The 27,117-nt window shown below is 42.1% G+C and overlaps 1 protein-coding gene across 3 annotated transcripts in view; it reads right to left on the minus strand.

Annotated features, from left to right (window-relative positions):
* gramd2aa (GRAM domain containing 2Aa) overlaps positions 1 to 26,599 on the minus strand; it is a 30,395-nt gene extending 3,796 nt beyond the window's left edge. The window contains exons 1-10 of one of the 3 annotated variants that reach the window (XM_069165645.1): positions 26,112 to 26,596; positions 17,464 to 17,568; positions 9,684 to 9,741; positions 7,990 to 8,062; positions 6,414 to 6,517; positions 5,784 to 5,882; positions 4,314 to 4,385; positions 4,086 to 4,142; positions 2,654 to 2,831; positions 867 to 960 (exon numbers count right to left, since the gene is read on the minus strand). In XM_069165645.1, the coding sequence (XP_069021746.1) occupies positions 867 to 960; positions 2,654 to 2,831; positions 4,086 to 4,142; positions 4,314 to 4,385; positions 5,784 to 5,882; positions 6,414 to 6,517; positions 7,990 to 8,062; positions 9,684 to 9,741; positions 17,464 to 17,568; positions 26,112 to 26,251 (980 nt within the window). In that variant the 5' untranslated portion in view covers positions 26,252 to 26,596. Of the gene's footprint in view, positions 1 to 866; positions 961 to 2,653; positions 2,832 to 4,085; positions 4,143 to 4,313; positions 4,386 to 5,783; positions 5,883 to 6,413; positions 6,518 to 7,989; positions 8,063 to 9,683; positions 9,742 to 17,463; positions 17,569 to 23,464; positions 23,760 to 26,111 lie in introns of those variants that run through there. The other 2 variants (XM_069165647.1, XM_069165646.1) reach the window with 2 other exon arrangements.
* Between the last annotated feature and the right edge of the window lie 518 nt (positions 26,600 to 27,117).

Raw genomic sequence — 27,117 nt, forward strand, 5'->3', positions numbered from 1 at the left:
ACGAGTTCGAGAAAAAGATTAAAACTGCAAGCGGCAATATGCGGACCTTGGCGTGCAGCGTGCGAGGGCCCGCATATCACTGCTTGCAGTTTTAATTTTTTTATCTACTTTTAAAGCAGCCACTGATTTCCAATCACTCCTGTACATTAAAAAATCCATAAACTGAAACTAGCAGGCGTCGTAAAAATCTGGAAAAATAACTTTAATTTATTAATTTAAAAGGACCATTTTAGAATATTACAGTTGAAGTACACTTTATTTAGAATAAACCTTATTTAACCTTACTTAATGATAGTATAACATGACATAAATTTATGTTTTTAATTTACTTAAGAATGACATGTATATATTTTATGAAGCATAAGGGTACATAGAGTTTCTGTTGTAATTTATATCAGTTATATACCAGAGTAATTTGTCATTTCTATTTTCCTGGACAGGACGTCAGAGGTCGTCATCAGTCATATGACAAACCTCCAGGAACTGAGTCAATGCTCTCTCAAGGACACTCAAGCAGAGCAGCTTCCTGCTTTCCGGGTGGAGGTCAGTCTCCCCGGTCAACCAGTCACCCTGCTATACTAAAGTCCAAGGTGGAGAAGGAAGTCCACGAAGACCAATCATTTAATGTACCGCGATGTTATCGTCACGAGAGGCAACTTCTCTGAGGAAATATACATCAAATTAAAAAGTGCTTTAACAGCTCAGACACCCCCCCTCCTCCCCCGGCCCCCGTGTTTAGTGCCACTGAATCAGCCACTATTTATATCTCCATGTTCAGGCTCACAGTGTGTGTGGAGCTGTGAGTCAGCTGTTGGAGGACGTGAAGGTGGTGTTGTTGATGTCTGGTTGTCCCTCTGTATACTCACAGCAGGGTGAAGAACTTGAGCAGCTGGTATTCCATCTGGCCCAGCTCTGCCACTGGCTCTGATAAAAGACCTCTGTCTGTCTGCAGCGCTCGCTCTGTAACACGCACACACACACACACACACACACACAATCACATAAAACCATTAACATTACTCGACTGTACAACACATTCTTGTGTAAATACTGCTGCTGAACCACCTGTTGGTGTAAATCTGAACGCAAAATGGATCCCAATATTGAATACATTTGATCGATTATGCTTTCCAAAGGGGACGCATTTTTTTCCACATACACTGCATATAAAATATCAAAGGGTGCAAATAAAAGTATATTTATTAACACCGTGAATGGACAGGGAACTTAACTGCTGTCTGCTGATGATTTTCTGAAGATTAAACCTGAATTATGTCATAGAAAAAGAATATGTGCCAAGTAGTTGAAGAATGTGAGATCAACCGAATTACTTTTTATATTAATGAGGACATTCTCATCCATGCATTTTATATTATTTTATACATAGCTAAGGGTTTTTAAGATGGAAAAAGGTGATACATTTTTATGTAAGTTACTTAATTACTTGCATTTTTAACTAAAAACTAAGAAACTTTTCTTAAAAAGTAAGAAATTGGAAAAAAAAATTGGAACAACAGGTGTGCATATTTCTTTTTAAAGGAGGACTAAATAAATCTTAATCTTATGTTGTTTTTAATAATTTTTTTCTTGTCAATATTACATAACCATAAACTCCCTGCAGCCTAATAATTATTGCATGCTAGCTGACATGAATACATTGTTTTCTGTTGCACAGGTGTGTGTCCATATGGCGCTTTATGTAAAGGCTATTATAATCCAGGTTAGGCTATCAAAGCGTACATCTTTTAATTACATTACTCCCCAGGTTTCCACTCCACACATGAGCCGTGACAATAACATACATAAAAGCTCACGCCGACCACATTTCCAACCTGTAATGGAGAGCAGCATTAATGTAGGTTAGCGTGAAGAAGGTCCAAAGCCAGTCAGTGTATATAGCCGTTAAAAGTGTCCTCAGACAACTCTGACAGCAGACATTGTTTGTGCTAATCTCGATTTAATCTGCATCCGCCCCAAAGCTTTTTAATACAAGCCCCCGCATGATTTAATCTCCATTTGGAGCTTAATGTGTCGTTGCGTAACAGAAACGTTGCCGTCCGAAAGCAATTACTCATTCACTGTCTTTCTCTCTTTTTTTTGTCTCACGCACAGACACACACAATGAAAGCCTAAGCACATACACACACCGTATGTATCCAGTCAACTAAACTATATATACACGACGTACAATATAAACATGCTTTGACGACAACAACCATTTCTAATATAAGTGACATTTAAAGACAGAACTTTAACTCGGTCTTCATTCATAACTCGGTCCCCGTTTCATTTAAAACTCGTCACAGATTAACGCCTCCTTACTGAGCAGGACTCCTTAAATCTTTTATTCCCCCACAATCTCTTAAAATTACACAACGCAGGCTCTAATTATTCTCAAGATTAAATCTATTTTCGTACTTACAATGCTGCCACCCCGTGAAATGCTTTACAATTAGCAGTCAGATGGGTGATATCGAGATTTTGGTAAGCCATGTGGATAAATCTCATAACAGTCCTGATAGAAGACGAGGAAATTGAAGTAAACTATAAGTCACTTCGACAAGAATCTGAAAGCGTTTAGCCCTGAGTGAGGCCTTGGACTTCGTGTACATACACTGACATTGCATCATCATCGCACGAGCAGTTTTATCACCTTCCAGCGGCTGTTCTGATTTGAAAGACGTGTCTGCGGCGCTCAGGCTGCTGGTGGAGTTCCCCAGGAGGTCAGGAAGGGAGGAGGACACAGACACCACCGAGGGTTTCCTTCTCCACTTTAACACTGATGGGAATTCGTCGACCACCGGGAACTCGTCTGGCGTCGGGAACTCGTCCTACGGCACAGGAGAGAGAGAGAGGAGGACGTATTGGTGATCCCAGTGCAACGGATAATGATCCACCGTACCGGTGTCTGAACAACTCAGCTGTCAGCACATCACCGGGTTCAAGATCAAACCAAAAATGGTTACTTATATCAATCCACTAATGCTTTATTAAACGTTTCGGGCCATTAATTCAAACAACTTTTGGGTTGCAAAGGAAAATCCTTTTAGCGTGTGTTTTATCATTAATTCAGACAAATATGTTAGTAATCCATGTTTAGAAGCTCATGGGTACCACACCCTTTTAATAAACTAACAAGTGTACAGTTATACATGTAAATAAATTAGTAATGAATTATTTTTGTCCAAATAAATGGTACAACAGTCCAAATAGTCATAGTCGTTCTTCACAATATCTGGTCCGATCAATGGTTTATGACTGATCTATAATGCTCAAGCAAATGAGTTACCAACTATTAATAAAGCTATTATATAGTAAAACTGTTTGTAAAATGGTAACACATTTATTTTGAGCTTCAACAAGCTAAATGCCTACTAGGACCCAATGGCGCCTGTATGGAAGCTACGCTGTAAGGAAATACCGAGCTACGAAAAACATTATTATTATCATTATTTTTAATTACCTGGAATATCACTACATTTACTTCTTGAAAAGACTTCACTTATACAACCCAACATTTTCTGGGTCAGGCGCCACCAAAGCTCTAATAAACCTTTATCATAATACGCAGGCCTCTTGAACACACAGCTTTTTTTTTTCCTCGAATATTATCGGCCAGGGTTAGAGCATGATCAAGGACGAGTATGTTAACAGAACTTAATTATTCCATAATACAAAAGCTGTTCTTTAGCCAAGCAGCACACACGCACACACACACACACGTACACGCACACACACGCACACACACACACACACACACACACACACACACACACACACACACGTACACGCACACACACGCACACGCACACACACACACACACACACACACACACACACACACACACACACACAAGGTGACTTCAGAGAACTCTTTGATAGCATCTTGCCGACTCGGGGAATAATTCCTTCCTGCGAGGCTGCAGCTGCAACAGAATGATCTATTGATCCCGTCTGTGGAAGAAGGTAAGTCAACCTTCTGCTGCGTGTTTCACACAACACTGTTGAAGTTCCCCTCACTGTGATCTTCACAACTTTCAAATTTGAATGGGTGATGAAAGACTTTCTCTCATGTTCCCACTGACCAGCAACAAGGTGGGCTCCTCCATGAACTGCTTCAAGCTCAGACTCTTCCCATTGACCTGGAGAGGGGAAGGAAATCACCTCTGTAAGTGACACGTACGCCACACAGTACATACAGCAGGCGGAGTGAACGTGTGTGTGTGTGTGTGTGTGTGTGTGTGTGTGTGTGTGTGTGTGTGTGTGTGTGTGTGTGTGTGTGTGTGTGTGTGTGTGTGTACGTGCCCTCTGACCTGTAGGTGTGTGCAGATCCTGCGCAGGACGTCATACACACTGTCTCTCGATAGCAGGGATACAAATACATACTGAAGAAATAAAATAGAGAAACAGAGATATCAAGTTTTCATTGAAACCATTTGGGAACACTTCAGAGATTTAAAAGTTTTAATCTGGAGCACAAAGAGGATATTTTTCTCATCAAACAGTTTTGTTCCAGTTTATTCTTTCATGAACAATTATGAGCGACAGGTCAGTGACAGCTTTCACAAACATGGCTCTGACCTGGATAAATATCACTGCTATCTAAAAGGTGCTGTTGAATGCATTTATATTGTAATTGATACATTGTGTTACTGTGTGTTTGTTTTCAGTTGCTTTTGTCTGTCAGCTCATAAACAGTCTCGTTCTTTCTCCCCTGAAAAACACAAATGACCCTGAACTTTGTGGCTGAAGACACGAGCTGCGAACGTTTGACCTCATGAACAGAAGAATCGACCTCAATCAACATGTGCAGCAAAGTCATGGTGTCCAGAGGCGTGTGTGTGTGTGTGTGTGTGTGTGGTTATGTAATACAGATTGCATAATCATGTTGAAAATGACTTGACAAAGTTTCCTGAGATTAGCATTAAAAAAAAACGACAAAAGGGCATCTGTTAATTACGGGTGCTTAAAAAAGAGCTGTCTGTTCATTTATATCTGTTTATATGTTAGCATCTTAGAAAAGGACTTCTTTTCACCTGTCGGTATTTCTGATATGTATATGTAGTATGTTAAATTCATCACGGGTCATGTTTGACCTCATTCCACCATACATATCGAATGAAAAGCTTTGACATCATAGATTTCAGCACTAAGGTGCTTGTGTCTTGAGTTCGACAGAGCCTGTAGCTGCTGGTGGTGGTGGGAGGTTTTCTGATGAATCACAGTTTCAAATGACTTATTTGTGTGTTCAACATTGTTGTATTATTCCCTCAATTTAGCAAATCATGCTTTCTAAAGACTCAATTTCCTCCCTCTATTTTCTCCTAAGCAGAAGGCGCGTTGCACACAAATAATTAATTTGGGGGACCAATTCATTAAAATAGCTTCCAGCCTCTGGCCAACACACACTTTCCATGTGTTTGTAAGGTTCGTTTTGCGCAGTTACTCTGACGCTGAAGATAAATTACCCGGATTTTACCCCGTGATTACATTGGCTTGATGAGGCTTGATGAGGCCAGGACAAAAGCTGAAAGGTACAAACAGTCTTTGAAAGCAGCACCTCATGACTGGTGGAGACTGGTATGACAGAAAGGAGGTTCTTCTGAACACCTCTGCTGTAAGGGTGGAAAAACTTCCCTCTCCTGAGCTAGCAGGCTGGTACTCTGCTCTGCTTCTATCTATAGCGGGCTGTTGTTGTTTTTTCCATCACAGCTCCTCTGGAAAACACAGCGCTAATCAACACAAGTATTTCAATTTACAGCGACTGTGATGGAAGTGTTTACCTTCTGGCCGGTGTCTGTGGTGATAGCCAAGCCGTTGGGCACGAGGCCAGCTGTCTTGTGCTTCTTCACCAGCCTCACTGAGACGACAGGGATAGCCACCTAGAGGAGACGGGGAAAAAAGTGACATTTAACAAGGACGCACTCGAGATTTGAGGAGGAAAACTTAAAAACAGAACGATGAGAAAATGACAGGTGAGGTAAAACCACCGTCATGATGAGAGGAAATGGTAGAAGGGAAGGTAGGCACTAAAATACGGAGGGAAAGCCCCTGAAGAAAATCAGCAGTGGACGTGAAAACGTGTCTTATTTCAGTGAGAATGTGAGGAATGCAGTCTGAATAAGTAGCTTATTGTCACTGACATGTCAGGAGAGTTTTGGTTTCAAGGAAATGAAGGGAAAAGGTACAGTGGACAACATAAAAGGGAAAGCCACGTAGCTGGTGAAGGTTCAGGAAGTCTACATGTTCGTGCTACATAATTTCCACAGTGCAGATATTTTACATGTGGAAGAAGGCTGTGAAGCTTCAAGTCGGCCCGTAATCCTGACTGACTTTCAGTCAAATAATTTGTCAACTTGTCCAAACTCCAAAGTCAGTTTGAGTTTATTAAGCTGTCTGTCCGTCAGGCCAACCTTGATGTCCTTGCCGAAGAGGTTGGCATAGAAACACAACCAGTTTCTGGAAATGTAGAGCCGGCCTTGTAGGAGGATGTCTCTGAGAAGAGCACAGGAGTACACTGGGAACAAAAGGGACACAAACACTTACAGCAGCTGTCAACTGGATCAAGAAAAACATGCAAGCTCATTAAAAACAGTATCTCTTAAACTGCCTCATCAGATTTTCGGGAAATTAAAAGAATTTCTTTTCAAACATTTATCTCCTCAGTTTCACGTTTTATTTTTGATAGGTCGCAGATGGCATCAAAGTTTATGTTAAAGCAGGTTGAACTGTTCAAAATTGATGCTGTGCAGGAAAAGTTGCTGAGGCTGACCAGGAGGAAGAGCTGAAGCAAGAGCAGTGACGGGATGAAGACTGTACCCGGACAGCCATTTAAAACCAATAAAAAAAAGTAGCACGAATTAAAAAATACTGGACAGTATAAACTTCAAAAGGTTTGATGAGACAAACATTTTGGTCTACAAATAGAGAATTTCTCTTATTTTGATGTTGTGCGCTCTTGCTAACATCAGCCACCGTTAGAGCTGTGTCCGAAATACTATTTGCTATACAGTGCGTTACATTTACTGTTCACAAGTTCACGAGTGTGTAAATTTATCAACCTCATAACGCCCTAAAAAAAAAAATTGCCGCAATGGGAGAAAAGTGTAGAGCCCACTTTCCGGTAACAATCCCACAATGCAGTGCGCTTCGTTTGACAGATGTCAAAATGATGGTGACGCAGCTCAACAGCTGACGGCGATGATTTTTAGTACGTGTTTGAAACCTCATCTTGCTTCTCACTATTGAGTGTCCATTACAGAAGGAGTTGTGACTGAGTGAGCGAAGGAGTGATTTCAGGCACAGCTGGAGTTAAAGTCAGGACTTCTAGAGAGCTGTGTGGAGTCACTGAGGCTCAGGTCAGCGGCCTCAAAGTTAAACCATTTGTTTTCTATTTCTACACACATTGAATACAAAAGGTGGAAGGTGTGGAGAATTTGGGACATGTTTAAAGGCAGCCGACACAGCAGGGGGGAGTAACGAAAATACCAGAAAAGCAACACAGTGAGTATTATTTAACGAGAAATTGATCGAGAAAGTAAATTGCCCAACATTGCAACTCGTGTGTCATTACTAATAACTTCATCATTTACCCTTTAGATTGTCAGAAAATAGTTAAAAGGTGCCAAAGGTGACGTCTTAAGGTGACTTGTTTTTGCCCAACTGGCGTTTCATATTCTAAAAACATAATTACTTTACAATGATATAAAACAGAACATCCCCACATCTGAAAAGCTGGAACATTCAAACTTGGAATTTCTTGATTAATTGCCACCAATGTTGATAATGAATGAATTAATTCAAACTATAGTTGACATTATTAGCCGATACATTTCATATTTTAGAAAATACTTTTAGCTGCATCACAGTGTTACAACGCATTCACAGCCTGCAGGAAGAGCCGAACAGAGTACGAATACATTACAATGCAAAACAAGTGAAATGAGAGCAGCAGCAGTACATTTTTCTTCCTGGTCAGAGTGACAGTACCTTTCATGAGGATCTCATCCTTGGGCACGCACTGGAACAGTTTGTGGTACTGCGAGTTGTACTTGCTGACAGTCTGTGCAGAGGGACAGGGCAGAGTCATGAGCAGCTCCTTGGCGGACCGGCCTGCCTGCACAGCACCGGCACCAGCGCCGCCACCCCCGGCCACTCCGCCGCCACCGGCCACTCCGGCTCCGCTTGGCGCAGACACCACCCTCTGCCTCAAAGGACGCGAGCTCTGCACCAGGCTCAGCACGTTGGCACCGTACACACACACACACTCGCGCACATCCAGGGCCTGGAACAAGCCGCTGCAAGACACACACTGTTCCCCTGTCGCCGGTCAGTGCTGGGCCCGAGAACGGAGGACTGCCTCCGCGCAACTACCTCTAATCTACGTGCACACGCACACACGCACACACACACAAACCTGGCTCTAATGTTTACACCTACACACACGCAGACACAAACAAACACACTGCAGACCTACAGCAGCAACGCCTCAGTTTACAGCCACTGAGCTCTTTCTCAACTACAAGGTTCTCTTTCTCTGTCTCAAATACACCTCCAGTGACTCTACACTTTGCAGCACCCAGCTGACACCCTCCCTCTCCTTCCTTTACACACATACACACACTCTGCCCTTCATCACTCTGAGCTGAGGGGAGGAGAGAGAAGAAGAAAAAAAAAAAAAAAAAAAAACCTTTCTCTCGCACACAGGTACTCTCCACTGCTCCCACTTTAAGCCCTTTCTTTGTCTGCCTTTGCCTTTCCTCTTTGCCTCCGTATTTTTCTCCTCCTGTCTGTAGTGTCAGTCTGTGACACCTAAAATCCTCCCTTTTCAGAAAAAAAAAATCATACATTTTCCTCCCTGAGCACACAAGAGCTCTCATTCATCCCGCGCTCTCCTCTCTCACAGCTCAAACTCACTTCTACATATCTCTCGCACCAGATTATCTCCCGCTATTTCTCTCTCCTGCTCTCCATCTCCATCTGTCTTTTCTTCCTTCTGCTCATGTCTGCTCAGTTTGTTGTTCTCCGCCGCTTCTGTTCTAGTCTTTCTATTAATAGCTCGTGCTGGAGCAGCTCCTGTCCTCAGGAATATGGCGCTTTGCAGTTACAGTAGCACGGAGAGCTGGGAAGAAAAACCCAGGGTTGATGCCGACCGCTAACGTATAATCATTCTCTGACTGAATTCATGGGTGAAACGTCTAAGATGATTAGTTTGTGGTATGGTCGTAATGATAATGACATTATATACTAAAATATACGCTAAAATTATCAAAACATCTGAAAGACACATGATTATAGTGGCTCTAATTTTCCATTTTGCTCCCACAGTGCAAAATGATGGAATTCTTGTGGGACAATTTGCCAGCGTAACTACATTACGTAACTACTATATGTCATGAAATTCAGATAGGTTTTGAGTATTAGATGTTTGTTTTCCGATTTGAAGCAGCGATAGATCAAAAAAAAAATTACTGCTCAGAGAGAAGGGTCCAAATCAGAGTCCAAACTGTACAAAAAGGGAGTTTGTACACCCAAATCAATTAGATTGTTCCTTTTATTTAGTGTCCAATGTCGAAATTTAGCACTGCGGAGAGGGAGAGTGCCACTTTAATTGGGGCTGTCACTTTTATTAAACATCTGGCTAAGAAAGGAACAATCAGGATCAAAAGAGAGAGCAGACTCACCGAGCCCCTGTAACATTTCTTCACATCTTCATACGACAGGTCTTCAATCAGTTGAAACCTGTGATGAAACAAAGAAAATAATTAATTAAAATTACATATCCTCATTTGCATTTTTCTCAAAAATGACCGTCAATGTGACAAAAATACCTCACAAGCGCCTGGGAAGGCAGATTAATACCTTCACCTGAGCTAAAGAAGACAAAAAAACAGTCCTTAGCTGGTGAGCACGTACGGTATGTGTGCATATGTATACATGTCATGAAAATCCCTGCCTCCACATGACGAGTTAATCATCAGCGTGTGCATAAGTGCAGAGAGACGAAGGCTGTTGCAAAACCTCGTAATCAAAGATAAATATTGAGCTGCTCAAACACAAATAGCGACCATGCCAGGAGATTAGCCGTGTCACTATTTTAATAGGACATGAGCACATACACACGCACACACACACACACACACACACACACGCACACACACACAAATGCACACACACACCGACACACATCACTGGCATCAAACTTGCCCCAGGAGGAACAGTCAGAGCAGTGCAGCAGATGTCACAGCATGATACTCATATCTGTTGCAAAGGCAGACACAACCATCCAGCAGATAAAACACAGTTTAATCGGACATTTAAGGGGAAATGTCATTGAAATGAACTGCTGCCCCAGTTAAGACGCTTTAAAGCGGAAGACATGTACGCTGCAATAAAGAGTGAAGGGTAGGGCGTTTTTGATGGATTCTTCTCTGAGGGACTTTCCCTTTCTTCCCGTATCTTTGTGAGAGTGCCGGGTGATTGGCAGCGAGCACAGCGAGGTGGAACGCAGCGCTGATATGAAAACACCGCAGCTCAAGGAGATGCTGCTAAAAACGGGAGCTCTGGAAAAACCAAACAGCGGCTTCATGTGTACCGAGATTAATTATCTCACTCGGTGGAAGCCAATTCTCGTACTGAGCACGAATGAAAGGCACTAAATGAAGGGCAGAAAGTGAGCCTTGATATCTGCAGCCATGCAGAGTCCAACCGGGGACAGGAAGACTAACGTTTGCGAAACACACCGGCTCCTGCTCAAATCCCTTAAAGTCATTGCTCTTCTAAATGTTACAAGTGAAAACTTACTATTAAAAGTATGAACAAGTGTGGAGCAGCCAATGCTGTGGTAATCAGCCTACATACATATTTATCAGCTGGACTGAAACTATTTCTACTTAAGTATTGTTCACAGGAACGATATTTTCACTACATTTATCTAAGAGGCAGCTTATAGTTACGTTAAAGATCAAGATTTGATGTGTAAAACGTCTGATCTGTTGATAAAATGGGCTTTTTTTTTTTAATCCATTCAACTATTCAAATACTGCTTACATGTACACGTCAATCAACCAGTAATAATTACCATTAACACACCATATGACAGTTATTACTCTCTCAATATAAGTTGTATTCTTGACAGGCCACATTTCTTAATTTTGCCCCGAACACATTTAGCGAACCTTTTCTTAAGAAAGACTTTGAATATTGGCGTTTTAAAAGATGTGATCTTATTTGTGATGTTGATCTTTACTCGGGGAAGGTCTGCAGTGCAATAAAACAACAATGCTTCCAGTTTCTTGTGTCCAGGTCAACTTAGATAAACGGATCAACGGCAGACGCAGCTTCAGCTTCAGCTGCATTCTCTCAGCAGGATGTGCATTTGGCATTTAAGTGCCGACTCGACAAAACTTCGACAGGATTTTTTTCTTCTTTTAAAAACTCATTTGGGGACATTAAAAGTCCACGTTTTCAGCCAAGTTATAAAACTAACGTTAACATAATTGTCTGGCTCGCTACCGCAGATAATCTGCCAGAGACGGTTGGCATTTCAAACAGAAAAATGAATGGTCGCTAAATAGAAGGGGAAAAACGATGCTTTTTGTTTACTTCTGTCTGAAATAAAAGACCCGTCGTTTTATTTGTTTATCTGCGCGAACTGCATCTGGGCCGCGTGAGAGCGGGAAGCTCGACGGGGGCGGCAATGGAAAACTCAGCGGCGTGGCTAAGCTAACAGTCGACTGGCACGAACCCGTAAACTCCCCACGAGCCGCAATGTGAACGCAAAACGGGCTGGCGGTGTGCACATGGAGAAAAAAAAAAAAGAGACAAAGAGCAGCGCTCATATTTTATGAGAATCCACGTCTCAACACAGCTGTGCCTCGATTCTGCGAGAGACGTCACGTAACGGCTGCATTTGTATTCTCCTCCGCCGTCCTCGCTGTTTTCAACGAGGTGTCGCTCTGTTAAAATGCTCCTCGCTTTTGCCCTCGCAGCAGCGGGACTGTCGGCGTCCTCCCTGACGAGAGACGCTGCTCTGGGTAAGAAGATAGTGTGACCTCTGTCCCTGAACGACTCTCCCTGACTCTTGTTAAGTTTCTTTTCCGTGCAGCTCTTCGTCTCAGTGGACGCGAGAGCGGCCAAAGTCTGACCGCCGGGGTCGCGACGCCGAGACAACGGTGTCGGGGAAATGCTCGTTTCTGTGGGAGGGTTTTTTGTGTGCGCGTGGCCAAAAAAAACAACCAAAAAACGGTCATTGTCTATTTTCTTTTTTATCAAATTGTACGAATTGTTTTGGAAAAATAAAAGTAAAATAAATATACACATGGGGAGAAACTATCATCATCAGAAATGATATTATTTTGGAACGGAGATGGGCGATTTCAGCGTGCAGCGTAGATAACGTGAGAGACGATACGACAAAATGATTTGACCGTTAAGATAAAGAAACACCTGCTGAAGTAGGGAATACAAAATGTTTCTCACATTATAGCGACAGAATGGAAGAATAACTTTGGCTGAGCTTATTCTCAAATAGTAAGTCTCTAATTTGTTTTAGGTTTCACTTTGTTTTTCTTTTGTGTTTTGCATGAAATGATGAAGCAGAACTTCACATCACTTAATAACATTTTGACTGACATTAACTCTAATAAAAAATGCTCTTCGGTAAAATTAGATTACAGCTGAGCTATTTCAAAGTTAGAAAATTAAAGCTGTGACTGCAGCATATTCTTCACTGTTGGGAGGGACACATTTTAAAGAATAGTAAGATCGTTGTGTGAAAGAGATATAAAAATGACTGAAAGATGCTTTGAAAATGATGCTGAAAAAAAAAAAAAGACCAATTTGATGAGCAACTTGTGGGAGCAGAGATATAACGGTCCACTCCTGCAACAATGTAAAGCAAAACAAAATTGCATACGATAAAATATATACACACAGTGGTGACATTCACTGTTGTTTATGCAACTGAACAACGCGCAGCAGTTCGACCAACTCAAGGTTCACTGACAGCACAGACTCTCGACTGTTCGGCCCGGTCTTTGTCTTTGCAGACAGATCTGTTGACAGCCTCAGTAGTTGTTTTCATCTGTAGCGCTTTGTTTCGAGTTTGCCGGGACAGCGAGCGCCCACATGACAACCGCTACATCTCCACGACGACGGAGCAAACTCAGTCTGTTCGCGAAATTTATGTCATAATGAAAATACAGAAAAAGATACTTAAGACTGAGTTGTGATTGTTTCAGCAAACAATAGCGTCTTTTTTTTTTTTTTTTTTTTTTTTTTTAACATTACAGCAATGAACATCGTCACCTCTCTCGCAGTAGTTTTATTGGATTTTAACACACCGTGCGGGGAATTCTTCTTATTGATTTTATAAATGTGTAAAATGGACGCAGCACTATAATGTAAGCCTCATAGCACCCGAGTGTCCTGTAACATTTGTTCAATTCTCAGTTCATTCATTTTTGTCGTCTTTATTGTTTCTCCAACTGCTATCTCCTGAATCAAGAGAGCGAGTGAGAGACGAAGATGCGCAGCTCAGGCTGGAAAAAGATCCAAGCAGGGTTAAAGTGTCAAGGAGTGGAGGGGGTTGACAGATGCTATGTCTGCCTGCTGTGTGCGCGTGTGTGTGTGTGTGTGCGTGTGTGTGTGTGTGTGTGCGTGTGTGTGTGTGTGTGTGCGTGTGTGTGTGTGTGTGTGCGTGCGCGTGGTTGTTGTGTACAGCAGAGCAGTACAGCTGTGACAGCGCTGCCAGGTCTCCTGCTGCATCGGCTGGACACCTTACAGAGACTTAAAGCGATACGTCAGTCAACTTGCACCATGTATCACCTTCAAAAAATAAAATAAAAAAAAATACTGCTAGTATCCATCAATGCACCCGAACAGCCAACCTGTGTCTTCCCTGCTGTTACAGCTAATGGGGACACTTTTTAATATTCACCGTTACTTTAACTGGTTTACAATAACAGCTTATTGTTCTTAATAGGAGCTTCGACATGTGAGTTATATTTAGTTACAAGATGAACCTATCCAGAATTATGCACCCTGGTATTCTGCCAAAGCGTGTGACACACCCGTCGGTCCACTGGAGGATAACATACCGTGTCACTGGCACGTTTTGCATCTCCTGGGCGTGAGAACATCCACTGACTGCTTGTTAAAGCTTCCGGGTCTGAAATTGAGGGCAATGCGGAAGCACTTTAAACTTCCAATACCACCGAAGGCCACGAGGGGTTGGCTAACAAAAAGGCTCTGGTTTCACAAGATTCACATCCAACTTCTTTCATAAAAGGTTTCCGGCATTGGTGGGCGGGCGCAGCATCCTCGGGTTCCCGATCTTATCGAGTCAAGACTCACCGCACGCTCCTCTCCACTCGTCCAAATATGGTCACTTCCTGCTCCAAAATACCAAAAGGGCAATCGCCAAATATCGAAAGAAACACTTTAGGTAGAAACAGTATCTTCTCGTGGAGTGACGGGTGTATTACATTGTTCGTCATGGTATTGAGTTGGTACTATATACAAGTGATAAACATTGTCCAAATTACATATGTCTTTAAAGTTTAGAGTTTTTGCCCAATTTAAATGCCGCTAACATGAATTGAGAGACCAGGATAACGACCGACTAATCCATAACCAAACTAAATTACAGCAGTAATCAGGTCATCCAAAGAGCTGGAAACTACCCTCGGTTTAACCTCTCCAACATTTAATTATGTAACGCAGCTTGCCCTAGATTTGCAAATTTGCAGTTTTCCTCATTAAAACCGCCCTCCTGGAAAAGACATCTCATCATCTTGTGATCATGTTATGAACAACGGTGTGTGTGTGCTGCTCTCCCTGCCTGCTGGTTTCCGCCTATAAATAGACCACACAGTGGCTCGGCACTCTCAGGTGGAGAGAACAGAGTGATTATTAAAAACACAGGCGGCTCTGTGGGGACTAACCGGCTCTCCAGTCCTCGCTCTCGCTCTCCATCTGTCGCTCCCTTTTACCCGAGATTCCAGGTCTTAATCAATACTGTTGGTACAGCGAGGTGAGAGTAAGAAGAAAACCGCTACAGGCTATTCCCACCATACCGTCGGGGGAGTATCGTATCAACAAGGTCACGAAGGAATGATACATATACGGATAGCCTCAACACAGTGTCGCTTCATGTTTATTTTGGACATTATTCAGAGGGTTTGAGATTCACAGGCCCAGAAGGAAACCATCAAATTTAATATTTGAAGTAAAAATGTGAAGAAAAAAACAACAACAACAACAACAACCCAAAATCAGGTTTTCAGAAAGCAGCAGTGAAATGTTGTTTTTCTGGTTGCCAGGAGGCTCAGCGGACTGTGGATCACATTGTGTGTAACTGTCCTTCACATAAGCTATAATGAGGCTTAAATAACACCAACAAATCCCCGAGAACAACCGTCTTTGATCCCTGCCGTCACTTTTCAGAAGCTGTGGTTTGGAAATGAAACCAAACCTGTGTATCAGCTTATACCCCCGTGAGCGAAGCCGTGTTTGTGTGTGTGTACGCATGCGCTTTTGCCCGTGTATCGCAGTGTCCTTGGCTGCGAGGCGGAATAGTGAAACTAATTACAAGCTCAAAGAATCCTAAATTGAATCCTAAATTAGAAAGCGAACACCTCCCATCGGTGGCCGGTGTAGCGGTGGACTCGCAGTCAATAATTTAGCCGGAGGAGAAGAAATTGGGGCTAAGAGCAGTGAGAGAAGTTGATAAGAGTCACGATGAGACTCACAAGAAAAGATGAGGATTTTCAGGAGTTTAAAATCAAGGAAGTGGAGCTCTCATTTGGAACAAGACTTATTATTCATGAAAGAAACACTTTATACCGGTGAGATAAATTAACTCGTGAGTTGATGTTTTATGGTCTTGGCTCATTTTCAGAGCTGTCTATTCATTTGAATCATTATCCAAATGTTTTGTGGTCAAACATTGGGACTCTTTATATGTGGAGATTCAGTAGGTACTTCCACATAATCATTTTCTTTACGCAGCTCAAACATGGGCAGTGAGGATATTTGGGGAAATCCCAGGACTTCAAGCAAACAACATTTGTATTGCGTGCTACATAATAAGTATGTGCCGTGCTCTTTGGAGGACCTTGACGAATGCTTTTCTTTCAGCTGTAAAAAATATCACCGTGTTAACTCTTTATAAGAGGAAAAAAAAAAAACTCTGCTTGATTTTTATTTTCAATATTTCACATAAAATCAAGTTGAATTTGTAATACTTTTTATTCCTTTGACATTCAGAATGATATATGTTTCAGACAATTACGAAAAGATTACTGTCATTCTGTGTAAATGTGCACAAACCTAAATTTCTAATAAATGTCACCGAGTATAGCCTACTTACTGCAATATGAAGCATTTAGCAGTTTAAGACCTATATGCTGACTAGAAGCTGGTGGAGACCAAAAGAGACTGAAATGGAGAGCAAATATTCACTCATCACTTGGACAGAGACGTGATTCAAAATGAATTCTAATGTTTCTTTGTGTGTCCTGGATTTACAAGAGTTGTTTGGCAACAGCTTTATAGTGATACAAATATGAGAATTGAAATATGATCCTCTTATTTTTTTTTTAATGTTTTTCTGCTCCTTAAGGGTCATGAATCAATTAATGCAGCCATAGATGCATAATATAATACTGTAGAAAAGATTTACAACCCGAAATACAGCGCGGAGCAGCTGAGGAGGGTTGAGATAAGTAGGGCAGTGGGAGGGGATAAAGCCTACACAACTACACACACTGCACACACTGCACACACTGCACACACTGCACACACTGAGCGCTACGAGTTCAAGACTGACATATGCATTAAGTGTCCAGGTTCCACTCATTCACCGAGTCTACCAACACACCACGCTTCAATGCTAAATCCCATCCCAGAACAGATTCCACAGGATTACGCCGCTCCCGCCTCGAATCCCTCTTATATAACACGTGCGTTCTGTCTACACACACACACACACACACACACACACACACACACACACACACAGACACGCACAGACACGTGCATATGAATGCTTGCACCCAAAAAAAAAAAAAAAAATGCTGCGATGGATTAAACTAATTTATTACTGGTAAGACTGCGGCACACTTTCCAAGCTCATATCTCCTCCGAGGCCTCAGAAGGGAAAAGAAAAACACATCCTTTGTAAATCTCCTTTCGTGCGTGCGTGTGCGCCCGCGCTCGTCTATTGTTTGACATCAAATACAGCTGAAATAAAAGCACAAAATAAGTGCTGTGAAAATAAATCTCCCAGGGCTGTAACCCATGACCATGCACAGGATACAGATGGTGTGTGTGTGTGTGTGTGTTGTGGGGAGGGGTTGGGGGAGGGAGAGGGAGAGAGAGAGAGGGGGGGGGGGGGGGGGGGAATATGGAAAGGCAGCAAGTGTTGCGGCGCAGTGTGTGTTTGGTGTGTGCGAGATTTGCCTGAAGTGGCCGTGCGTGTCGTCGTCCTTGGAGGGCTCCAGGTCCTGTGTCGAGATCAGGCCGGTTTCTTCACTCTGCTCCTGCTGCTCAGTCATGCTCCTGGCCCTGGATACACAAACACACAGCTCTATGTTAACAGCAGGCACCTCGCCGCTCCATCTCCATGTACACTTGTAAAAAAAAAGAAAAAAAAAAATTAATGTTTGTTTTTTGTCTCCAGGTTTGGCTTCAAAGAGACGCTCTTCCCTAATAGTTTCTGGGGCAAACAAGTGGACTCTGTCTTCAAAAACCAAACACGGCGGTGACGCAACATTCAAAGTCTGATTCAGCTTGTTTGCTCGACATTAAAAATATACACTAAGCAAAATAAAGCCGTGTTCCTGTGCTTGTGTAAAAAAAAACAACAAAAAAAACGGGGTCAGCGTCGACTCTCGCCCAGATGTTTACAAAGAAGTGTAGCACCTCGGAGGTCGTGCAGATGGCTGACCTGATGTGCTGCTGAGAGCTGACTCAAATATTTGTTATTTTTATTTTTTATTTTTTTTAGATATACTTTACTTTTCAGCGCAAAACGTGCCGTGAAATGAACCGTTACCCAAAAACCAACCGGGAGAAACCAGAAGTTGCGTAAGGTGAGACGGTCAAACAAATGCCTTCCCCGCGGGCCACGACCGAAAAGCACGATAAACACGCCGGTATGTAAAAGCTGGGCTCGTTCTCAGCGAAGGAACAATTCGTCGGAGACGCCAAGAGAACCAAATCCAAGTTTGGCATTTACGGTGATGGATTACGTGGATCGGGCTCATTTCACCGGCTCGTAGAAGCCGTTTTGCATGCGGTTCGAAGTGGACGGCAGCAAATGGTTTCCTTGCGGGAGGAAACACAAGTCTTGTAATCTGCATCGACAGCGAGGCTGCAAAAGTAGTTGGAAAACGGGTTGAATGAGTGATCCGCGTCACTCTTACAAACTATTCAAGGTTTTGTCTGATGTCAATGAGTCTGGATGAGCACCACTGTCACGTTTCAAAAATTGTTCTCCGATATAGTGTTTAACATTATTGATTATAAGAAAAAAAAGAAAAGAAAAGGGGGTGTTGTCAAAATATTTTTTTTATACACTTGACCTTGTCAGTTTTGACACGAGTTATTTTTCATTGCTTTTATCTTATTTCAATGGTTTTTCTTTGTTAGCTAACCGTAGGCTGCATTTTCCAATTGTTCATCTATGACCTTGCTTTTTGAAGTGTTTGTCGAACACTTGTCGCGTTTTTCTGTTTATACATTTGATTTAACTATTTCCACAGTTCATCCATTATTAATTTACTCTTTTACCTTTCCTGCTCCGTTAATAATTAGTTTTCACTCACTTTCGATTGCAACGCTTTGCATGTCTGCGAGATTGGCGTCACACCAGTTTGCGATCTGATTTTTGTGTTATTTTGCATAAATACTGAAATCCTTTTCTAAATTATCCGAGTAGCCCACAATCTTTCAGGTTCCCTTCATCTGCAGATGTGACGCCGGTGCACGAGTACCTTTGGAGGGGAATCACTGATATAGATGTTAATTAAGATGTTGTCATTACAGCACAAGTACTGGAAAGCTTTAAACCTTCCATTATAGTTTGGTTTTTTTTTCTCACCTGCACGTCATCTTTTTTTTTTTTCTTTCTTTCTCACTTGTGCACACAAACACATGCCTGCCCTGTGCCGTACTGTCCTCGGGGAGAGGGGAAGTCATTACCACCTGCTCTGCTATAATTACAGGTGCTGATGGAAATAAGCTCCTTCATGCAGTTTCCAATGTATTATCTCTAATTGGCCAGAAGCTTTACGTCAGCTGCTGACCTCTTCAAACAAAAGGGTCTTTCTGGCGCTCGACGTAACATCTGACTGGTTATCTGTGATCACAGAGGGTTGAAAGGGAAGGTGAAAGGCCTTTGGTAATAGATAAGACAAGGCTTGGTGGGTTCTTCTCACGTTTAGGGGATTCAGGAGAGGTATGTGATCCAAGCTGTGGGGCCGGAGGGCAGAATGAAGGTGTCTGGTTCTGCTGTAGTTCACTTTAAAAAAAAAAAAAAAAAAAAAAAAAAAAAAAGGGGGGGGGAGTTGTTGTTGTTGTTGTTGTGCTTCTTCTTCTGCTTCTTCTTCTTCAAAAAGAAAGGTTTTGTTTGATGATTGAAACCTCAGTATAAACCAATAATCACTCCAGGCGTTCATGATAGGAGAAAAATATGGCACTTTTTAAATCAACGTATGCAAATGTAATTCCCCCAAAAATTAAGAAAGGTCTCACGCAATCAGACTAAACTGCGTTTTAGCTCTTATTTTCAAAAGCACGGCACAGAACTGGGATTGCGCTGCCTCACAGACAGCTATTGGTCCGTTTTCCTATTTGTTTAAAGTATGAAAACCATCTTGCAAAGGCATAAACTTGAGTCAGTGGCCAGTTATTCGACCTATTTTTTTTAGTTTAGATAGAGAAAAAGAAAATACTTTTCATGACCTTTTAGCTGACAGCTGGGAATTCTTTTGACACCAGGCAGTGCCCTTGTCTGAAGTCACCGGGAGCAGACTTTGACTTTCTGGTTATCTCATTCATAAAATGTTTGCTTGCACTCTGAAAATCGTATGAAACACAGACAGCACTGCAGTCGCTGACACAAATAGCCCTGGGATCAACTTTTCACTGTATCACTGTCAGTTCGGCTACGAGGACGGCTCGGCCGACTAAAATTGGTTTTGTTTAGTCTGCGTTATTCCTAGAATAAACAATCAAATCCTGCTTTTCACCGCAACCCGTGATTTTCTCTCAGTCACCTGACTATATGAAGATGTCCGTCTGTAACCGGGTTACATGTGACATGCTCACTCATTATGTTTAATGTCATGCTGCTGCTGCTGCAAAAAAAAATACATCCAACACGCGACTAGATGGGCTTCACCACAGTATAATGGACAAATGGCTTCATTTAAACATCGAGCTTATTTGGAAGTGAAACCTTTGGTTACCACAAGGTGCTACTTCCTGTTTGACCAGAAAGTTCTTTATGTAACAACGTTTCTCTGAGTAAAGACTCCATCAGAGCGTGTCAGTGTGACGGTTGGCTTCACTTCAGCATGAATGGCAGCCACGTAGGTCATGTGACAATGTACAAAAGTGCTGAAGTCCGTATCGGTGAGCAGGTTGGTGGTGGTCCGACAAATCATCGGACTTTCACCCAGAAATCTTTTCCAAACCAAGCGGTTTTGTTAAACATCGTCCGCCGGTTTTTGTTTTTTTTCCCAAGCCTCACACGTCAACATTTGGGTTGAATTACCAAAGACTCATTCTTGGGAACTCTTGTCAAAGTCCCCCCCCCCCCCCATTAAACTAGCGGGATCCAGAGATCTAAAGCATTTTGTCTGCTTGGTGAAATGATCTTAGTGGCTGGCTGTGATGGATATTCCTTTCAGGACACCGCGTGACGTAATCACCTCGTGTCAGCCGAGGTCCTCCACCAGAACCGTGGAAGGATCAATCAGCGGGCAGTGTATTGTTTTTACCAGCTCAGAGATTGCGCAATTTTCCGAGGAACTGCTCCACAACATTTCTGCGAAAGGGGTGATATATTGCAGCGAGGTTCTACTTTTGAAATTCCCCAAAAAACCCTTCAGCTCCATTCATATTTCAGTCCGCTGCAGAATACGGGCGGCGACTCCGCTCCGACTTTAGTGGCGAGTTTGTTCCACCGCTGTGAGGAAAGGACGGAGATAAGTTTTGACTGAGACGGGCGACCTCAGGGAGAACAGAGCGAGTATCTCGTCCTTGGCAGCGGGTTTACTGAGCCATGTTTTTATTAAGCACGAATACGCAGAGCAGGAACCAGTTTATTATGTCATTACAGCGAGACAATACATAGGCTACATGTCTGACCCCGGAGTTAAACAACAAGCACGGTCATTCTTCTCCAAAACAAACAAATAAACAATGACTCCATGCTCCTTCGAAACCTCCCTCCTGCTCTGGTCTAACTTTTATTCCTTTTTTTTTTTTTTTTTTTTTTGGGGATACAAACTTAAAGACCTCCACCTCTTCGTCTCTCGACCTCCACGTCCTTCTTTGTCTACGGAGACAAACATTTTGTGCCGTCACAAGACATCCTCAAATCCGATTGACGGTAATCCCGTTAAGGTCGCCGGTCACCGAGACGCCGCTGAACACCCGCCGCGCTCTCCCCGTAGCCCTCGAGCAAGCAACCTGTGGCTGTCTGAGGCCAAAGATCTGAAATTTCCCTTTCAAAATGTAAAGCGAAGTTCTTTTTTTTTTTTTGAAGCTACATGCCAAAGTGCGGCGTCACCTTCGTGCTTCCGCACACACGGCACTCGAAGCTATCCGTTACAACTCGCTCTGCCTCTTTGATCAGACATGTCCGCTTCATACAAGAACATTCCCAAAACACCTATAACAAAAGATTAGACTATTCAGACCCGGATCTGTTTAATGATTTCCCAATAAGTTACTGTAGCAAATAAACTAAAACAAGCAAATACACTGAAGATTTTTTTTTTTTTTACCTTGAGCAGACTGTCATGCAGACAAAAAAAAAAAAAAACTCCAAAAACAACCAGGCAGCTGAACAGCAGTTTGTTTCTGGATAGTTTACAGTGGGCGTGCGGGAGAAAAGGTTCAACATGTCTGACAAGCTGACGTGAGGGTTTTCTCTCATTATTGAAGAATATTGAAGTTGTCTGAAGGAGGTTTCTCTCAAACTTAAGGCAAACAAGAACGCACTTGTCAAATACACAAATCCAATGTAAACGCAAAAGGAGAAGAGGCTGTTTGCCTCGTTTGCACCTTACATAAATCATTTTCAGAGCTTTGTTGAATCACTGGGCATGATCATCATTTTCCTTTTTCCCTCCACAGCGTCAGTAATCTCTGTATTTGTTTTGTTGCCCTTATTCTTGTAAATGTACTTTATTTAGACTTTTGGGGGGTTTCTCAGACGCAGACAGTGTACGAACCTGCAACAGAAGTGCAGCCTTTGGACTCGGAGGTACTCTGTCTGCACTGCATGACACCTCCTGAAATAACCTCCCCATTGTGCAAGTGCCTCAAAACAGCCTTTGATGACAGAAGTGTGTTTTTTTTAAGTCAACACAAGGCGTCAAATATCACTTTACTGAAAACTAAGTGGAGCACAATGTTTACTGTACACTGTTGAAGGGGATTTAAGAAAAGAAACGTATTAGTCTTATAAATCCTCTTTAAGTAGATGTGTTGCTGAATTAATACGCCAAAAACTAAAGCAACTTGTCCATATTAAAAATATATCGGCTTTTCTACTGGGACATAGGAAATCCTACAGCACCTTTAGTTCAAGCAATACTACAGACCGATTTAAGCTATAACACTACCTTAGAAATGTCAAATGCTGGGCAAAAATCAACACATTATGGGCCTACTCACGTGTTACACTTTAACTGAATACCTTGAACATGACAACACTTATTCCTGTATTGTATATGTATCATAGGTAGCACTTGTCTTTTTCAATAATCGCTGCCTTTCATAATCAAAAGCAGGAACGGCGTGAAGTTTGTCAAGACGAGGTCAGAACAGACGTTACTCTTCAAAATAAAAGCGGCAAATGATTAACTTTAGGAAGAAATGGAGGTCTTTAGTGCAACAGGTGATATTATATCAAACAAAAATGTATCAGTTATGATCCACGTTTGATCACGATTCACAAATCAGGACTCTATTAAGATCAAATTCAGCACAAATAAGCATTGCCCACCGCCCTGCGTTTACGAGTTTAAGCACAAACCCACATCATACAAACCTGATTTAAATACGTTTGTCACCACGCCACTACCCACAGCTGAAGACAACCATTATACATCCTTTCTATAGGCGCTCATTACCGCATACAATTCGTTTTGGCGTGCGTTTATTTTGAAGTCCTCGCCGGAAGCGCGGCTCTCCTCGCCGTCTCGACGTAATGAATGTCTCCTACCTGTAGCTCACAGGCTGCTGAGACTTTTTCCGCTGCGTTGTCGCCTCGAAGCTCCGCTAAACTCCTCAGGTCTGAGCTGCATTTCCCGGCCAAATCATGTCAGGTTCTTTATCGACGAAAAACTGACCCCCAAAAATAATAATAATAATAATAATGATAAATAACCCCCCCCTCCGTCATTGTTCCCCCACGAGTGCTTAAAGCTAAAGCAAGAGAGTCGCGCTGAGCTGCAACGTCCTCTCAAAGTGTGTCCGACTTGTGGAGGTGGGTTGAGCTTACCTATTATCCAAGTGTGGGCTGTTTATAACAGCCAGGGAATTAAACGGAGGCTTTTTTTTTTTTTTTTTTTTTCCCCACAGACGTCCTGAACAACATCGCGACGGCTCAAGACTGTCACGTGCAAATACGGAATAAAAAAAAAAAAAATAAATTAAAAAAAAAAAAAGACCACAAAAATAAAAGTATAGTTTAGTTTTTAACCGGGAGGTCATGGTGACTGAGCTTGAACTTGTTTTTACAGAGGTTTACATTCATATATATATATATATATGTATATATATACATATATATTTTTTTAAGTATTATGTATATATTAAAGTAGGAGTTTTGGAAGTTATTTATCTTTAAAATTGCATTAGATAAGAAAGAAAAACGACCACATAAAAGCACTCTGTTATAGTATTTGTTATGGGGTTAATTATTGATCATTTTATCTGTGTAAGGTATTGACAGCGGTGGAAAAACAATATTCAGAGCCTCAAGTAAAAGTGCCAATTCAGCAATATAAAAAGTGCATACAGAGTTGAAGTACAGGAGTATAAGAAGCAAAATGCAGTGAAAATATTAAAGTGAAATTGCTGCTTCGGCCCGACTGGTACATTATCGTGCACGACGTCATTAGTTTATTAATAATAAAGCATTATTGTGTAACGGCTTGTTACTGTTGTAGCTGCTGCAGGTGGAGCCGTTTTGAACAACTTTTTTTTAATCCAGTTTTAAAAACAGGGACAGCAGATAAATCTGAGGGGTCGTCAGATAGTTCATGGAAAAGGAAAGAAGAAAAAAAACGAATTTCTAAAACACCAAATCTGTTTTCAGTTTTCTCTCAAATCTTTCGATTTTGAGACATTGGATCATATGAAAATTTTGTGAAATGAAACATTGAGAGAAGTTTAGAGTGAAAAAAAAAAATCACTATTTGCTCATAGATATCTGAAAAGTGACTTTGACTACATTGATTTTTGGAATACATTAGAAGTCCAAAAGTTGGAAAATCCTGGTTTACTCTTTGACATTGTGTTGTATTTTAAAATGTTGTTATGTTATCAGTTGTGTCAAATCCTCATCTGAAAAGCGACTAGAGCTGTTAAATAAACGTAGTGAGTATGTAAATGCGGTAGGTACAATATTTCCCTCTGAAATGTGGAGCGGATAAATAAAGTAGCATCACATGGAAGTTAAACTACCTGAACGTTGTACTTCAGCGCAGCACTTAAGCAAGTGTAGTAAGAACTTAGAAAAGGTAATATCTGTAAATAGCATGCAAAGGATTAGTCAAATAATGATTGTACTGACGTAAACGGATTTAATGGTAAATACAAAACTTGTTGGTTAATTTTTGTCCAAGTGAAAAATTTATTTTCCTTCCTGTTCTTCATCACACTATAAATCAAAGTCCAAAGGAAATGCTAAATGAGCAATAACTCGGGTGACGTGTGATGAGTATAATATTATTTAAGTGAGGAAGGAAAAGAAAATTGCACTGGATCAAAGTCCAAACAATGCACAGTCCAAATGGTGCACTAAGTGTGTGCTGGAATACTGAATGGAAAAAAAAAAAAAAAAATGGAGATGTATGAAGACGTGTAGCTGCAGTCCTGTTTCCTGTACGAGTCCTCATCAGCTGTCTGGGTGCAGACACGTTAAAGAGAGTTCAGGTTCAAAGACGGAGGGACTCTCCAGACAGGATGTTACACTCGGGAGGAGTTTTTACACTACGTTGGAGCTGGAGCTGGAAAATCTTGTAACTCCCTCCAAAATGAGTTTAAACTCGCAGTGCTGCAAAAGGTGGGTCATGTTAAGTTCATCATGCCAATAAGAGGGTACAACAAACACGCATCCTGTGCATTCAACATGCTGCTGCGTGTCCAAACTGCAGGTGGAACAAACCTGCAGAAATATGTAATGAGGAGAAAAAAAAAAAAAAAAAAAAAAAGAAGTCGGGGGGGAAGTCGTGATATATAATATCCCCCAACTGCTGATAAATAAGATAAGACACACACGGATGGGCTGGCACTCTCACCCAGCATGACCCGCCTTCGCAATGCTGATTTAATCCCTTCACTCAAGTCGTTTTTCATTTCTAAAAAAGTATTTGTTGTGCGTCTCCTACTTCATAGCGAATAGGGAAACACTTCAGGTGCAAACTCAAGACAGGATGTCCTGCTGCAACTGTAAAAAAAAACAAAAAAAAACTTCTATTGTTTTCTATTGCTTCATGTCCATTTTTTTTAATTTTTTTTTTTTTTTATAGCCTTTTATTCATTTTAGATATATGCACTGATTATCTTTTTACATAATCCACTTGGCTCACTTCAAACATCCTTTCAGGAACCTTCAGTGCACTTCCTGTGTGGTGTTCACTGACCTGGCTCTGCTGGCTGCTATCCTCTGACTGCAGTTACCATGAGGGTGGCGGTAGTGGGGGAGCTGGTAGTATCTGTCCTGGCCTGGGGCCTCGTCGGCGGGCAGGGCCTTAGGGCTGGCTGCGTAGATAGTGCATCCCATGAACACCTCCTGGAAGTCACCCGCAGCGTCCTACAGCGAGCAATGGCGAGAGCCGTCCTCAAGGTATCCTTCCTCTGAGCGGGCCTGTCCTGTCCTGATGCCAGCCAGCTGCTCTGTGGAAAAGCCATTGGCTCAGCACATTGGTATCTTAACCCCTCCTTCCCGCTGAATCTCTCCTCCAGCCGGCCTCGCCCGCTCCCTCTCTCTCTCTCTCTCTCTCTCTCTCTCCCTCTCTCTCTGGCCCTCCTCCCCCTGCCGAGCCGAGAGCACAGAGGATAATCAGATTTCACATTTACACTCAACAAAATCATCCCCGGCGTAATCACTGCCCGTCACTGATGTTGCATTATGCTAATGCACAAGAGCGCACACCCAGTTCAGGGGCATTAGGGGCAGTTAAAAATATCCCGACTGCCCGACACAAGTGAACGCCACGGCGGATAAAGTTTGAACAGAGAGCACGTTAAGTGATGCACTGAACTGTTAACAGCTGGCCGAACACACTGCTGTCGCTGCGACTCGTGATCGCTCTTCCTTCCTCCGTCCAGTACTGGATGTAAATGGAGTACAAAATGCTCGCCGCAGGTTTTCAACTTCTCAGAGGTGACCTTGATATTTTTTCAAAGATTAAACAATATTTAAACTGAAATTGCATAAAGCTGAGAAAAGCAACAGAGCCTCGCTCTTCAAAAAACTCTTCTCGACTTTTAAATTCCTCCCGTGAAACGTTTCATGGCCTCAAACAATACGCCGCTATGAATAGCAATTTATCTGTTGTTGTTTTTTTTCTTTTCTCCAGAATAAACAACAAAAACAAATCAATTAAAATGAATTAAAATGACATCTACTCGTCCTCCCTGATTAAA

Source organism: Embiotoca jacksoni, unplaced genomic scaffold, assembly GCF_022577435.1.
Source record: "Embiotoca jacksoni isolate LCO1_2020_lvr unplaced genomic scaffold, fEmbJac1.0.p SCAF_35, whole genome shotgun sequence".
NCBI classification, from domain to species: Eukaryota; Metazoa; Chordata; class Actinopteri; family Embiotocidae; genus Embiotoca; species Embiotoca jacksoni.